Genomic DNA, 17,432 nt, shown 5'->3' with positions numbered 1-17,432 from the left:
TGAAATACAATCCATCTCATGGTCCAGTGGGAAGAGAGACAGAGCAGAGAGAACAAGAGTCTTTCACGCTCCCTGAATCTCTGTATTACCCTGAAAGTCTCCTGAATCTCTTTCACAAACATAGTGTGCATCTACAAAAACTATATAATATACAGAATGTGGATGGGATTAATGTGTGTGTGTGTGTGTCTTGAGTTATGATTGATGTCTTTCTCTTCCTAATAAGCATTTAAAAACAATTGGCATAAAGGAAGGGAGCAAGGGATGAAGGAGAAAAAAAATCATCCACTTAAAAGGGCCTAAACCATTTAACCACTTAACACTGAAGGTCAACTGTCTCCTCTGTCCTGTCTCCTCTGCTTTCTCAAATTCAAAGTCATTTTGCTGCTATTTCTGTGAGTAAGAGTATTGTTGCCAAAATATGTTGTACAAGGTTTACCTCCTTTACCTCCATCACTTGTAATGTAACAAGGTTTGGGCCGTATATTGCACTACTCTATGCAACATTACAGTCATTTTTATAATTCATTGTTTAGGTTGTAAAACACTGGAAATATGTGGAAAACACTTGTCAAAAAGTCCTGTGGCCAACAGCCAAAACAGAAATATTTTATTTTATATTTATTTAATACATAAATATGAAATGCAGAAAAGTAGCATATTTTCACATTTGAGAAGCTGCATCTGGAGATCATTTAATCCATTATTAAAACGGTTGCCAGTTTATTGTTTGCTAATCAATTAATATTTCGTCAGCACACCAATCTTTAAGCCTGAACTTTTAAACCAGTGGGGAGGGGGGGTTAAAGTGCTTTGCAAAATAAACATTTGACAACTGAGAAAACAATGTGGGATATGATCATAAGCTTCAGAACAGCTGTTAAATGGAGCTTGTAGTGAGATCATTTCTAAGAATTAACTTTCAATCTCAGTCAATAAACTTATTAATCAACTAATCATTTCAGCTTTGCTATACAACACTCTTTATACCACACAGCTCCATTACTATTTCACAGTGCACTAATGAAGGATGAAACCATTGTGTATCATTTTTTTTAAAAATATGAATAAATGCTACAAGGTGTGATATCTGTATTTAACTTTCGAATGTAATTATAATGGCAAGAATCATAAAAGAAGATCAAAATTGAAAAAAAGAACAGGCACGTTTTTTAGATGAACTGCTGTTTTTCCTCTCTGCTGCAGCACAGTCTGATATATTTTGCTGATTCACTGACAAGGTCAGTTCTTTCCCCAAGTAAATATTACATTTTGTTTTGGGTTGCAAGTGTGTCAAACTCCTGGTGTTGCGGTTTTATTTTGGTAAAGAACTTAGTTTTCTTCTCTTTATGCAAGTGTTGCTCTTTTACTACCATTTGTTATTGGCAGGTATTGACACAATCAAGCTAAGTCCCAGATCCATATTCCTTACTAATGTCAAACAGGTTGTGAAGTACGTAGCATGTTTTCACTCCAGTAAAGTGAAAGTTTCCAGTTGTAATTGCAAAGTGACATGTACTGAACAGCGTGCTGTTGTAAGTAAAAGAGTATGATATATTATAGCAGCTACATGCTATGGTTTATACCATTATTGCTCATGTGCTTTCTCTAGGCTACACCTGTCTATGCTCACACACAGTTTCCACCTGAACCGCCACTTAACATTTTCTAAAATAACAGTTCATTTTGAGATTTTTATAGTAAATATCTAGAGGTGCTGCACTTTTATCGTTCTTTTTCTATAACTTTCCTGGTCTATAGTGTGTGAGGATTTCTGCAGACTCTGTGTGCCGTTATAGGAGCTGAGCCGCATGACCAGCTCCTCAATGATCTGTTCATCATCATCATCAAGCATTAAGGCCTGACATCCCCAAACTGGCCTTTTAACATCCATCTATCCATTCATCAACTCCTTTACCTCCATTCCTAAAATTATTTTGACTTTAAGTCACATTCACCACAAAATGGAGAGAATATTTATGGTTTCCTTGAAAATCACTTGCTCAGTGACTGGCTGATTTGCAGTGATGGTGAATTAACCCTGATTGGCCAGCCTGTCTGTCTGTAATCAAAGTGAATGAGGCAAGGGCAGGCATTAGACTGGCTGGATGAGGTTCTCATTATTTTCCTTGCTACTTTCGTCTCCTCTCATCACCTACATCAATTTATAATACAGTTCTCTCATTGCTTCTCCTCTCCCTCTTTCCCAAGCCTTCTGTTCATCAAATCCCCCTCCTTGACTAACACATTCCCTATTTTTCATTTCCACGTTCTCTCCCTCTCTTTCCTTTTCTGTCTTTCTTCTTTCTCTCTTGCTCTCCCTCCCCAGGATATTTAGTTTGATTTATTGCCTCTTGTTGGAAAGGTTGGCGTTTTAATAACTCAGCTCCTCCTCACCCCAACGAAGAGAGAGAGTGAATGTGCGAGAAGAAGAACTTTAGTAAGCACAAAATAAACGCGCAGACAGACAGCAAGGTTTTTCTAGTGCTTTTCTTTTATCTCCCCAGCACTCTCCCACTCTTTCATGTCTTCCGGTTCCACTCACTGTTCACTCCAGCTGAGGATATAAAAGCTAAACGTGCAGCTGAAATGGATGTCAATTTGAGCTCCTCTCTGATCTGTGGAGAGAAAAATACACATTCGTGCAACACACCCAACAGCAGTAATGGACAGAGGATGTGAAAACTGACAAGCACATAAAAAATGAACCATCTGGTTTGAGGTAGAGGAAAACATGGGACCAAAAAAAAAAAAAAAGCCAGTGATGAAAGAGGGATAGCATTTTGGCCATGAGATACACAGTAAAAATCAGTAGAAAAAGCAGAGTTTGAGGTGTGAAATGAACAGAAAGACAAGGCAGGAAAAGTATGTTCACCAGCTAATGGGCCAGTGGAGCGTTAAAGAGAGTACGAGCGAGACAAAGATAGTGAGAGACAGACTGGGAAATGTCTAGCATCAAACAGAGCCTTTATTTAGATGGCAATTATTCACACTGGTCATTAGAGAACCATATCACTTTCCCTCAGTTACTGAAAGACAGCGAGGGAGAGGAGGCAAGGAGAGAATGAGAGGGCAATCATTAGAAGATATCACTTTCACCTATCTTCTGATGAGGGGAAGGACGGCACAGTAGACAGATACAATCTGAGAATCCAAATCCTTGAGCAATAAGACAATAACTAGCAATTAATAATTCAAATCACCAAGCAGCAGCCGCGGTATCGACAGGTGGGGGTTAAGAAACCTGTTAACATAACCTTGTTCGTTTGGTTTTCTCTGTCTGCATCTGAAACAAATCTATTTGATTGGGATAATTATGTAGTCTTAGCTACAGGCTGCACTGATTTTTTTGTTCTTTAACAGTGAACAAACAAGTTCAAGTGTATGTATAGTATGGTTACTTACAGAGCATGAAGAGGGATTTTTCAAAAACATGTTTGCATTTCTGTTTGGGTGTTTATTGTAAAAATGTCAAACGTTGTGAAGTAAGAACAGCAGAGAAAAAGGCATCTTAATGACGCAGAACCACAAACACACACACATTTAGAGGAGACACTTGTTGAGATAATGGATTAGCCATCTAACAAGAACTATTGCAGCTAAATACCCAACCCTAATCCTAAGCCAAATCTAACTTTAACCTGTAACTCTAAAACCAACCTTTCACCCTCAAACAGTGAGGACCGGGCAAAATGTCCTCACTCCCATGGCACTTTATTAATTCACCAACATGAAATTCAAACACTCATTTCCCGGAGTCTCAGCCTAAATCTAACAATAACCACTACTTGTTTAACCCTATCAATTAGACTAATCCTAAACTAAGCCTAACCCTAATCCTAGATTTACACCAAGTATTCAGCCTAAAAATTAAAGATTTGTTGTTTTGAGGTTGCCTTTTTGTTGCCAAAAAGAAGGCAAGCCCCTCAAATATGTGTGTGACCCTGATCTTAACCATAACTGACTAGCCCCGGCCTTTATCATAACCCTAAACTATTTCTGAGTCCAACCTGAAATCCTAGGCTTAACTCTCTAACAAACTTTGAAGTCATAAGGACTGACCAAAATGTCCTCACAACAATAGTATTAAACTATATTTTGTCCACACAACCAAAGAAAGACATGTAGGCTACCGTACACACACACACACACACACACACACACACACACACACACACACACACACACACACACACACACACACACACACACACACACACACACACACACACACACACACACACACACACACACACACACACACACACACACAGTGCTAGTGTCTGATTCCGCAGTAATAACTCACAGGAAAAAAATCGTTGATGGGGAAAAAGTCATTGACGACGGAAAAAAAAAATCTGCATTTTTATCTTCAGCCCATAATTTTAAGTGGTCCGGCCTGTTTGAATGTTTCCTTAGGGAACAATTAACTTGCTTTTAGTTCCTACCACATAAGCATGTCTGCCAAATCCCCATCAGATTGCTGCCCACAAAAACACACACACTGACAGTCAGAGATTACAGACACGAAGACACAAACTGGAAAACACTCATATGTGTGCACTTAATGAAGAACTCTGTACAGTGCAGTAGTCTACAGTAGTTTTGTTTTAAGGCTATTGTATCTTCCAGCTTTGATTCAAGCTATGTTCTGGCCCACCCTTTCAAATGATTAAAAAAACATGGACATTCATGTGCATTTTATTCTCGTATCTCATTCAGAGCCACCTGACAGAGCAGGTGAGGGATTTGTGTCCTCCTCAAAGGCACTTTGATGGAGTTCAGACTTGAATGTGTTGTGCTGGGACAGACACTTCAACCACTAGTCTGCCCAGATGTGTTTTTTTTTTCCTTTGGCTGCATTCAAATGGAAATCTCATGTTGGCACCAAAAGATTTGCTTGTTTTTAGACACCAGAGCATAAATCGAGGAAGCTGCAAGTCACAAAAGTGGAGTGTCTTGGCAGTAAATAGATGAAGACATAACCTTCACAGCATTTCTGGCAGAATATCAGACTGCATGCGTAAATAGCCATAGCCTCGTTCATCTCAAAGTTAATTTTACGACAGAGGGTTCACTCAGTCCATCTGGGATAGAGAGGAGGAGCAGAGGGAGATGCAGTACAGCAGGGATAGAAAGGGAAAGGAGAGGATAAATTGTGGAGGTGTCCGGGGGAGAGGATGACTGCTGGCACACAGAAAGGATGGAGAGAAAGAGGACAGAGAGCAAAGAGAGAGAAAGAGACTGCAGCGAGCAGCCAGGTGAATGGAAGGAACAGAAGGACAAATGAATATGCAAAGTGGGCTGCGTGTCCTCGTCTTGCTTCCATCTGACTCTACTAATCATCCACAAATGCTGAAAGAGGGGAGGGGTGAGGACAGAAAGTAGGTGACAGGAAAGAAAGAGGAACAACATAGAAACTAAGTAACTAAGGATTAGAGCAAAACATCGCAAGAAGTACAGCTGGCATTAACATTTTTCAATACTAGTATCAATCTTAGATAACAAAATACTATTTTCTTACATTGAGGAATACATTATAAAAATATTTTTGTAGAAAACCCTTTTTCTCTTATCAAAAGTCAAAGCTCTGAAATGTTTAAGATAAAAATAGTAACAAAATAGTAATTAGGAGTTAGTAGTTGAGCTGTAGCACAAAATAATATTCTTAACTGTCATTTGTGTTTATTTAAAGTAACTCGTATTAATGATGAATGAATTTGATGAAGCTGTTTCAGTTTGCTGTACACGTTTGCTCACTATCACGCTGCCACGGCTTACTGGGACACTTGAATATAACAGAGCCATACTTAATGAAATGTCTGCTATGGAAAAGCTTACTGTTAGCCAGTGTAGATTCCACATTTTATGTGTACTCTAAATACAAGTACATAAACCACCTCTGTACATAAGGTCATACATGCAGTATTTGTTCCAACATTCTTAGTACTCTCATGTACACTAGAACTACATACAGCATAGTACCAACTCTGTATAATACTATAAATTGTGCACTGTAGTGCATTTTTTAATGTGTAAACATATTTGTTCACTAAATTTGATTCAGATCTTTTATACTGATGATATATGATTAAGACATGAAACTTTTGAAATAATATATAACACAATTATTCTCTCACTAATCAAAATAAAATGGGCCCTTGCTCAGTTCAATACAATTCTACAGATTTTTTGTTACTATTGTCTCACCTGGTCTGGTATGAAGAGCAAATCACAGTGAGTTCAGATCCTTTACTCAAGGAAAAGTACACCATGGAGTTTAAACACTAGTCCTACACTGAAATGTTACTAAAGTTAAAGTATGAAGGTATGATTTAGAGTAAAAGTAAACTACAGAAATACATATCAGTCAATCATTTTTAGCTATGCATTAATCTGTAGGTACCATTTTACTATTTGTCTGACAAATAGTCAAATCTCAAAATGATTCCATTTACTATAAGTTGAGAGAGGAAAAACATCAAATCCTCCCTTTTTAGAAGCTGGAACCATTTAATGATAATTATTTGTTCAATTTTTTTCTGTCAACTAATTGATTAAACAGCTAATCATATTAGCTACTGTTGTATATACAGTGCATAACACTTTATAAGCTTTTCAGATATTTTTATATAAAATCTTAATTGGGATAAATATAGTTAAGTGAAAAGTACATTTCATTCCAAAATGTAATGGAAGAGGAAGTATGAAGTAGCAGGTACAAAGTACAAGTACCTCAAATTACTTAAGTACAGTACCTGAGTAAATTAAAGTTGCATTACACCCATGGGTCTTTTAATTGTTACAAAATTTACATAACCTAGTCTCACTTGAAGTAGGTAAATGTCTAATTAAAGTGGAAGCTAATAAGAGAAGCATTCGATCAAAGACAGAAAAAGAGGAAATGATATTGAACCTAAAGAGTTTAGGCTGTGTGAACAAACGGAAAAAGAGAAAAGCTGATAGAGAAAGAAAGAAAACCAGATTGGACATTCTGTGATGATGAGGAGAAAGAAGAGGCACAATCGGATTGCTCACATTGCAGAGCACTGTATTCTGTAGGGACCACTTACACAGTCAATAGTAATGGATAGCACATGCGGTATCAGTACAATAAGAGACCTTGCCTTTTTTATCTGCTTACATGTAGTACATGGCAGCAACAATAGCCCCAACTACTGCATTGAAAATCTATCCAACAAAGTTCTCATCTTTTCATTACAAATAGCAACTATTATTCACCAGCGAAGTTGGAATGGCTCCCCAGACAACAAAAGAGAGAAATGAAATGAAGGGAAAGGCGCAGATGACCATCAATACACAGGAGTACAGGGAAAGAGTAAACACAGAAAGACAGGTGGAGCTGAGGTAAAAAAAAAAAAAAAAAAAACGGGAAAAGGAAAGTGTGGCAAAAAGCATTCAATAAACACGTCTCTATAGTAACCAAGATGTAATTTGCTTGGTGAGAAGAGGAGAATGACGGAGATTGAGAGAGAGTGACGGAGAGAGGGGAATAAAAAAGCATTTACCATCACTGCATGAGTCCAGAGCTGTAATTACGGAGCTGAGACGCAGCAAGAGAGGGGGAGGAAAAGAACCACACACAGTGTACTTTTACAAAAGGAAAAGATGAGAATAAGAAAAACACATGTAAAGTGATGACCCCATAAAATTGGTTGTGCGGCAAATAAGTGTAATAGGTATGCAGAAAAAAGGCCAGAAAAAAAAGAAACAAAGTACAAAATGACAAAGCTAATGGAAAAGAAAAAGTTGTAGTTTTCTTTTGTCAGTGTGTGGGGGGAGTTAGCTCATTTGTCCATAGAATCATCACAGAATACAATTTTTAATCATTAGACCAAATTAAAAAATGAACACTGACTAGGTCGAGATTAAAGTTGCAGCGATGTCAGAAATAAAGAAGATGTAGAGCAGAATAAAAGTGAGGATAGGGAAGAGAGACAGATGAAGAGGAGAATATCTGATGGGAAGATGCAGTACTCAAAGGATGAGTGATAGACAGGCCAAGATCTGTGTGAAACATGCAGACATATGGACAATCAAAATAGCAAGAGACCAAAAATAGCTCCATTACAGTGTAGACAGAGAATGGGGCCAGTTCAACTCTTGTGTGTGAATGTGTGATGGAGAGAGAGACAGAGTGATATAAGTAGAGGAGTGTGTTCATGTAGTGTGTGTTTAAGAAAAGCAAGTGTGTATGGTTGTGTGTGAGGTAGCTGATTACAGCTCTGGCGAGTGGTGTCAGCCTGCATATGTGAAGATAGCAGGATTAAGAGGCTACTGACACTACTGTACAAAAGCAATAGAGAGAGACGTAGTGATAGGGAGAAGTGGAGGAAAAGCAGGAAAACTAAAACAGTGAGAGGACCCTAAAAGGAGTAATGCCTTCACATTTATAACATTTATGCCATTAAATGAGCAATAATCTCATGGCAAATGTATAAAAATGAACAAAGTTAAAACGAAATTAGAATGTGCAAACAAATTGCAGGGCATGAGAGGTCACTGAGTAATTTGATTGGCACAAATTTATATAAATCATTAGATATGGTAATTGCAGTCACCAAATGACAACTCATTTGAACACCTTTGAGAGATTTAAAGTTTTGCCATCATCATTAAACATCAAATAAGGGAATTCTGTATGTTTTGTAATAATGGAGATTATTTCTCCAGTGCAGGCCTTGATGAGCAATGCCAGACATCAGCAAATGAAGCTGGTTCAGAAAGCAAGTGGTGGCCCAAATACTTTACTTTCTGTCTTTCCTTTAATTTGTCACCCAACTGCACAGGCATATGAATATGTATGACTCACTCATTTTACTTTCCTCTTGATTTTATAAAACTTGAAACAAACTTGAATATATAAATAGAACAAACTGCTGAAACTAATGCTTAAAACAAATGCACATTTGGAAAAATGACAGAAATAAATTCTAGGTTTGAGTATGTTATAGGAAACTGGAGGAAAAAAAAAAATCAATATAAGCTTAGACTTCAATTTGACATCTTCATAAATCATCTTTAGCTTGATTGGTGCTGTTTTTAGAAGCCCTGAAAACATTTTTATCATATGAGATTTCTTACATGACCACACATTTTTTGATTAACACACAATTCTTTTTTTGGTAAGCCAACGTGAGATTTACACCATCACACAAATGAAGTAGATTAATGCTTTTTAGTATTAAACGCCTAATAAGTAACACCTGAAATTCTTTTTTCCCCAGATTTTAACTCTTACATATTTTAATTGCAGATATGAAAAGCCATAGCAAATACAGAAGAAGTTATAAGTCTGAGTTAGTGTTCACTCTGATACAACCGTATGGCACAACAAAAAAGCTCTGCTGAAATAAACTGTGCCAGGGGACTGGGAGAAAAAAAAACATATTTGACCAGTAATGAGAAGATCAATGAGAGTGAAGATGAGGATGGATGATGGATAGAGACTGAGGAAAAAGAGGGAAGGGTTTTTTGAAAAGACTGCTGATAATGATGAATAACAGACAGAGAGGAGCTGGAAAAAAAAATGTTAGACAGAAAGGAAGGGAGAACAAGAGAGGAGGTTTGAGAGAGAAGAGAGGAAGGTTTAAAGTTGGCGTTGATATTCCATTTTCTGTCTGTTTAGTTAGTAGAGTGTGCAAAATTCATCAGCATTGCAATCAACATGGCTCTTAATTTAGTGCATGATGGTAGAATTCAATTGGTGCTCCCATGAGGTAAATGAGACCACTTTTCTCTCCAGTCTAATCTGATTCAAGGGGGAAACTGGTCAATTTATAGTGTGCCACAGAAGAGTTAGCTGCAGGGCTGCTGAATACTTAAACTGTTCTGAAGAAAATTCCACATTGAAAGTTAGAAAGGGTTTCAGGAGAAAAGAAAAAGGGGGAAACTAAAATGAATTTTTACAAAGCATCATTAACCTCTAGCATTCTTACAAAATGTGTTAGGAAGTGGCTGGTCCTATAGATCAATCACAATGGGAGAGAGGGAGAGAGACCCCTGTAGAGTGTGAAACTCCTCTGTGGTCTGCTCCCCATTTGCTGAGGGAGCGCTACCTCACCAGGGACAAATTAGCCACAGTGGAGCACTGAGGCATCATGGGAAATTAATGATCAGGACCTCCAGGAAGTGAGCTAATGAGTCCTAGTGCCACACGCACATGTACACCATGAGCCACACGCAGACACACATACACAAGATAAAAGATGGAGGAAGAAAGAGAAGGAGGGGGGTCCACCAGAAAGGAAATTGCCAAATGTGCAGTGTTGCAGCAGCTAATAACACAAAACTATCAATGTAACTTTGTCTGGATGAGTGATAGTGCTGGAAGAATCGCAAGAATAGTTCTCTCTCTCTCTCTGTCTCTCTCTCTCTCTGTCTCTCTCTCACACACACACACACACACACACACACACACACACACACACACACACACACACACACACACACACACACACACACACACACACACACACACACACACACACACACACACACACACACACACACATTTGAAGATCAGATAATTAGAGAGGATCACCAGAAGCTTTCGCCCATGGGGGCGTAGTGATTACTGTCACTATACACCCTCCCCTGGGGTGTCTGACAACAACCAGAGAAGTAACACAACACACACACACACCTCATGTAGCCAAGTGTAGCTGAACTAAATGTGGATTTTGCATAATACAGTCAAAGGGGTGGTACAGATCCCTTATGTTTCATTATCTTGCGTGTTGGGTACCTGAACACACCATTTTATCATGTAATGTTGTCTTGCTTGGATCTATACAGTAACTATAACGAATGGAGGGGGTGAAGTAGGTGTTAGTTTTGCTGTGTGAAGCTGATGCTCAAAGATACCTCAGTGCTGGAGTACCCATGTGCAAACACAGAGCTGCTGCAGGACAGCTGTCTGATTTCTGCCAGTTGCTTGATGGGCTCTATTTCATGATTTAGGTTTAAACTCTTCTACCTGACATCAGGAGCTGTGGGGGACAAGGGGGGGGGGGTTCAAGTTTTCCTGAAAAACACAGTAACGGACTGTCTCCCCACACCAGTGGGCGCACCTCACAAGGATTTAAACTTGCACTAGAGTGTCACGCATCACCACACCCTTGTCGACTGATTGGTCCAAAGTTTCTCCGGCGCCGCCCTCAGCCCAGCGGATCCGCCCTTGCAGTGCTCTGCAGCCTGTTGCTGCCAAACCAGCTGGTAGTCTGAATTAATATTCTGGCCTAATACTGTATACAGAGGCCTGACCTTTAAACCTCTTTGGTTACTATTTTCACTCCAAAGCCATCATGCGGAGCTCTCACCAATTCTCCAGAGCGTTTCTCTATGGAAGTACACACCTTGAAATCTGCACCCTGTGACTATTTAACCTTCTTCTGGCGATATATAACTGATCCAGTTTACTTTTACATGATGCGGGACTGAGGTAGAAGTTCGTTCATGACTTGGTGAAACTACTAAGGAAACGTGGTCACTGAGCTCTTCTACTGGGTCTCCTCACCTGACCCTGCCTTGCACGTCACTCCGAGCCGGTGCAGAGACGCTCCTCTCCGCGGAGGTCAGGATGGGCTCCCCATTGTGGACACCGGCAGCTCTGACTACTTGGAAAGTCACGATTTTCCTCTTCAACATAATATCAGCTGCTGTGGCTAAAAGACACGTCGTGTATTGGAATTCTACAAACACAAGGTGAGAAAGTAGTTCGCGTTTAATGACTCCCCCACTCCCAGAGCGAAGTCTGCGCTGAGGCCCGAATGAAGGCACCACACAGCCTGCGATAAAGAGGCGAAATCTACTTCATTGCGTTTTACTTTTCACAAGACAAGTACAGCTGGTCTGAACTTGCACTTCCACTCTGTTGCACAACTACCACAATCATTCCTGCTAAATGAGTCAGGCTTTAGTTGTTTTAAAGAATCTCTGCTATGCGACAGATCACGTCCTTGTGTGCGTAGCAGATATGATTTCCTTAAACCTACACTAGCCTAAAAATCTCTCTGCCGTGGATTCTAGTTAAATGCATACAGCAGAGCCCTGAGCTCATCTGAGATACAGTGGCTTGACCTCACCTTCTTCTTGCAGCTAATAATCTTTACCATGATGACTAAACTTAGCCCAAGCTTTCACCTGTCTGCTGCTTTCTGGAGTTAGTGATTATAATACTTACAGAATACCAGAAGTCAGGGTTTCTTCTTAAGTGTTTACTCGTAATAGTGCTCTAGATGACATTCTGAGGACACAGGTGTATATTAAAGTCTAAAGTGCTCCTGTGCATAGGTGAGTTTGTAGTTGGGTAACAGAAGGGGGTGTGTGTGTGTGTGTGTGTGTTTGTGAGTGTGTGTAATGGGTTGATTGCGTCCATTAGCAAGGCAGAGTGAGGCTCACCTGCTGATCCAGGTGTTCCAGTTTGGCTAATTGAGGGGTTGAGGTGGGAGACCTGCAGGGCCCAAAATAACACACGTGCCATTCTCTCACCTGCTTATTTAGAGACTCTGTCCGTAAGGCCAGATTCCCCAAACACTCTTTCAGATAAATGACCTTTTTACTTAATAGCCCCTGGCCACAGAGACCACTTTGTCAGTCACAGTTCTCTGTGTGTGTGCGTGTGTGTGTCTTTTACATTTGTGAATGCACAAAATGTGACAGAAATCTGACTCGTGGGGCTTATAATTTCCCCAGGGTTTCTTTGTCAGGTCTGCAGGACTCATCCTGTACTGGAGTCAGCTTAGGTTATATCCAGTGTGTCCAGGCGGGTAAAACCCAGTCCTGTAATTAGGACCCTACAGAAATTTGTTGGGGAGGAACACCAGGAGGATTAGGAAGCACCTTCTTGTTCCCCACAGATTCAGGGATGAATGGTCACAGCCTGTGGCAGGGCCACACAGTCAGCTGCAACACCACACAATCACAATGCTATCAGCATCATGGCGCAGGGTAACCCACTGTGGCAGAGAATCACTCTCATCAGCAACACCACCTTATCACAAAGCTATCAGCGGAGTTGTGATGTTGCACCCAGACCAGAATCCCCAGGGTTTACTGCTACAACTTGCTTTCATTCCTCTCCTCTCCTCTCCTCTCCTCTCCTCTCCTCTCCTCTCCTCTCCTCTCCTCTCCTCTCCTCTCCTCTCCTCTCCTCTCCTGTCCTGTCCTCACTCTTCATTACCTCCCTTGTTACATCCTGCTCTCCTTTTCATTCTTTTTGTTGGTGCTCACTGCTCCTCTTTCATTTCCATTAGTTCTCAGAACTCCCTCCTACCCAGTGATGGATATTGGCACTGTGATTAGTTGAGCTTCACTCATTTTCCATACCATATTTTCTATTAGCTTCCAGCCAGTCATTTAGACTGTCCTGAGGCCTGGAAACGTAGCCTTTGCAAGGAAAAAACAAGCACAGAGTCAGGAGAGCTATGCCTTTGTTGGCATGAAGCTACACTGCACAGTCCAAGACTGAACACAATGCTCATGGTAAAGAAGACACTCTAGAGCACAAAACAAACCTATCTTGGCTTTTTATTTGTCCATAGTGTTGTAAAATTTAAAAGTTAATGTAAAGAATTATCAACTGTGGGTTTTAGCATCTTTCAGCACCTTGTTTTGGTTGTAAAGCAACTTTGCTATTTTCAGTCATGCTTGCTTTTTTCATTTGCAGCTTATTGTGAAATTGTTCTGATAAACCCACAGTAAACTGCCTGATAAATATTAAACAAAAGAGAAACAAACATAGCAACTAGGTGAACCTGATATTTTCCCTAAGAATTAATAAAGAACAAAACTTACATTCATCAGGTTGTGATTAGAAATTACAGTAACCGCATGCAGATGTTGCTCTTTATATGCTAACATGTCACAGTTAGGTTTCTAGAATCAATTAGTGTAAGTTTGAATATCATGTATAATTTCTTCAGAACATATTGGTAGAGTAATTTTGCTGCCTTTCCATTGGTTCAGCCTTTACTGTAAATGTTGTAGAAAGAGCACAGACCACTTTGCACTGCAAACTGTGAGTTTCTTTTGCAGTTTAATGCCAAATAATTGTACAGACCCCTTTATTCAGGCATTCAGTGCTCCCACCTTCACTGACGCTGGAAAAACAGCTAAAGAGAAGCTATGGTTGCTATTACAGGCATTACATTGAAGGCTGAGCTCATATATGACATAACTGTAGCTAGCGCACAAACAGGCTCTTTTTAATACGGATGACAAAGGACGTTCTCTGGCCGTCACGTCTCCTTCAACATCTAGATTTATGGTTTTAATGAAGCAGGGGCAGTGAAGTGGAGACTGAAGGGCCCCGTCGCTCTGTTCTTCGCTGGCTAATATGGCAGTAACAAAGGCTCAGTGAAACACTTTAACTGGCACACATTTAGCACCCTCCAGATTGAAAAATGGAGCTCTGAAATAGAAGTGATAGACTGGCTGCAGGGTCAGCACTGAACATTGTGGAATCAGATACCCTGGCCTCTTTCATTGTTGGGCTCAAGTGGCTCGATTGCCCTCTTTTATGATTTTATGAACAGAGTTTACGATCGTTCTTGATTTCATAACTGTGTGTCTCTCAGAGCGATAGTTCATTATTAGAAGAGAAATTATTTTTTACTTCCTGGAGCAGTTAAAGGTTAGTAAAATATTATAACCAGAGTGCTCTAAGCCTGCGCGTGTGTTTATGTGTGTTCCCAGTGCTGACAGTATACCTCAGCTTACCTCGGCCTAGTTTATTGGTATGTTCAGCTCCCTCTTGTGTCCTTTAAAACCTGTTAGAGCAAATAAGTTGACCACCTTACTTGCTGATACAACATTGTCTGCTTCTTGTGCTACATTCATCTTCTTAAATCCACTCAGGGTATGTCAGGAAGTTTACTTAAAGGACCCAAACTGTACAGATTTTTTTGTTTGTTTGTTTTTGCAAGAGATTGTAAAGAGGCTTTTATATGGGCGATACATACATTGGTAACAAGGATATGTGCCACTCATGCCTGAAGCTTAAATCAAGCGACTTCATTTCCTTGTCCTCTGACTTACCCTAGTTCTTGGCTCACACCTCTACCTTTCCTTTTCCCTTTCATCTGTCATTGAGGGAGGCAAACTTGTTGCAGCAGTTCCCCCGGATTAGAGCTCAAACTTCAGACTCCAATTACTTGCTTCCTCTTCTAACAGTTTCTTTCTTTCTTCCCTGCAGAGTAGAAGATTATCAGCGTTTTAACTGGAGATAACTGTTTTACTATTTACATTCACACAAAGATGATTGTAGGATCAATATTAATATATATATTTTTTACCATTTTCTTTCAACCTTGTCGTCTCTTCTGCACAGCTGAACTTGAGTTTGGGCACAGACCTTAAAACGTTTAACACCAAACCAATCCAAGACTCAGATGCCACCCTCCACCCGCCTATCCCCTCTCCCTCTCTCTGTCTCTCTCTCTCTCTGACAAAGACTCGGGTCGAGCTCGAAGCCAGTGAAGCATGTTTAAATGGTGCGTGAGGAGATGAATATTTGTATTGGTTTTCTGTATCTTTATTGAAAGCAGCCCTCATAAGTCTTCCATATAATCTCTGCTCTGTTTATGCATCATTTCCCTCTGTGTGCACTCATGAATGATCTAGTTTAAATACCAAAGTAAATCACATTCTGTATACCATACCTTCATAGGCACGCGCAAACACACACATAACAGGATGCAAGCAGACACACATGCACCATACAGTAAAGTGAAAGTGTTTGTGTCTTGGCAGTAGAAACAGATTTTTATGTGCTTTTATTTATTTGTTTATTTTTTTTATTATTTCTTCCCCCACTGGTCTGTCTGTGTCTCTTCCTCCTCTGTGTATGTGTGTGTGTGTGTGTGTGTGTGTGTGAGCATGCAAATGAATATATTTCTCGTACTGCCTGTTATCTCTCCTCTCTGTGTCTGTCTCTGTGCTAATCTCTGTCTTCCCCTGGTAAATGATTAACATGGAGAACCTGCCTGGACTATAATCAACAAACCCACGGTGAGGTAATTACCACTTTATTCCCTGTCCTGCTAACAAAGCAATCTCTCTCTCCCGTGCTCGTTCTCTCTGCATGTCTTTCTCTCTCTTCTCATCTGTCATCGGGGTGTATCAATGTCTTTCTCTCTTCTCTGTATCTTTCTATGTCAATAGTTGTTGTCTCACTAGCTGCCGTGCTGTGGTCTGTGTAGATCCAGAGATGTGTTTGTGAGTGTGTTTGTGTACCATATCTGTCTTTGTAAATGTGCTTTGTCTGTTTGTTTGTGCTGTTTGGTGTATTATCTGGAAGTAAACTGTGGATGGGTTCACTTTGTGTACATTTGAGTTTCTTCATCACTGTCAGAAAACAATGCATTGGTTGTAGTGATTTGTACGCCTGTGAATTGACATTTGGTGCCATAATTGTTGTTTGAAGTTCATTTCTGTGGAGTAATAGTTTGTCAGAGATATGTCTGTGTGTGTGTGTGTGTGCGCGCGCGTGTGTGTGTGCGCGCGTGTGTGTGTGTGCGTGTGTGTGCGTGTGTGTGTGTCTGTGTGTGTTTGTTTGCTCTTTTGCAGCTGACCTGCTGGCTCTTGTCTAAAAGGGAAGCCTTTGTTTCCTTGAAAAGAGAGTGTGATAAATTTTAGTTCTTAAAAACAAAACCCAGAGATGCACCAGGATACAGAGCCCCCATTAACACTCAATTTTGCATGATTTATATTTTTTCAAACTTCAAACTTTTTTTTTATTTTTTATTTTTTTGAGATTCCCTTTCATTCACAGCAAGTAGTGAAAGTTGCTATGACTGGAGAAATTCTCAATTCTGGCCAGCAGTATGTGGTTGTGAGAGCATTTACCAACTGCTGTGCCGGTCTCTAGTCTAAATAGGTCATTGTTTTGTTTCCACTCGTTAGTTGATTTTAGGTGTGACTAAAGTGTTCAAGGAAAAAGGCGTGTTATTACCTTTGGATGTTTGCTAGATTTTTGTTCTTTTTTTTTTTTTTAAGGTAGGGCAAGCAGAAACAGTATTGTGCAACTATGCCTTTTGCTCATTTTGTGAGCAATTTCAAGTGAATCTTTGCAGAAAATGTATAGGTTACTGCTAAAGTCACACTGTATCCTGCAGTTTTATGTGTGTCTGTGTGAAATCACTAATCCTCCATTGGAATTACCAACATAAAAATATTACACAACAAAAATAATCTTTGCCATTGAAATAAAAGCTGAGCTACACACACATGCACATGTGAAGGCTCGAGCACACTGTGTTGAAAATGAGGTTTGGGTGGAGGCCTAGCAGTGAGGATGTTTGTATTAAAATGGATCTGATAGTCACAGTGCAGCTTGGAGCCGTCTGAGCAGACACGGTGTACAAGCATGAAAGGACAGCCGCGCTCTCCTCCTGGTCAAGATATTTAGT

At 40.0% G+C, this 17,432-nt stretch overlaps 1 protein-coding gene across 2 annotated transcripts in view; it reads left to right on the top strand.

Annotated features, from left to right (window-relative positions):
- Positions 1 to 11,247: 11,247 nt before the first annotated feature.
- Positions 11,248 to 17,432, top strand: part of efna4 (ephrin A4) — a 29,358-nt gene continuing 23,173 nt past the window's right edge. For both annotated transcript variants that reach the window (XM_026316574.1, XM_026316575.1), the window contains exon 1: positions 11,248 to 11,727. In XM_026316574.1, coding sequence (XP_026172359.1) covers positions 11,603 to 11,727 — 125 coding nt within the window. In that variant the 5' untranslated portion in view covers positions 11,248 to 11,602. The remainder of the gene's footprint in view (positions 11,728 to 17,432) is intronic.

This window comes from Mastacembelus armatus, chromosome 16 (assembly GCF_900324485.2).
Source record: "Mastacembelus armatus chromosome 16, fMasArm1.2, whole genome shotgun sequence".
In the NCBI taxonomy this organism is placed as follows: Eukaryota; Metazoa; Chordata; class Actinopteri; order Synbranchiformes; family Mastacembelidae; genus Mastacembelus; species Mastacembelus armatus.
The sequence above is the reverse complement of the archived record's forward strand: the minus strand, read 5'-3'. Positions and strand labels throughout refer to the sequence as shown.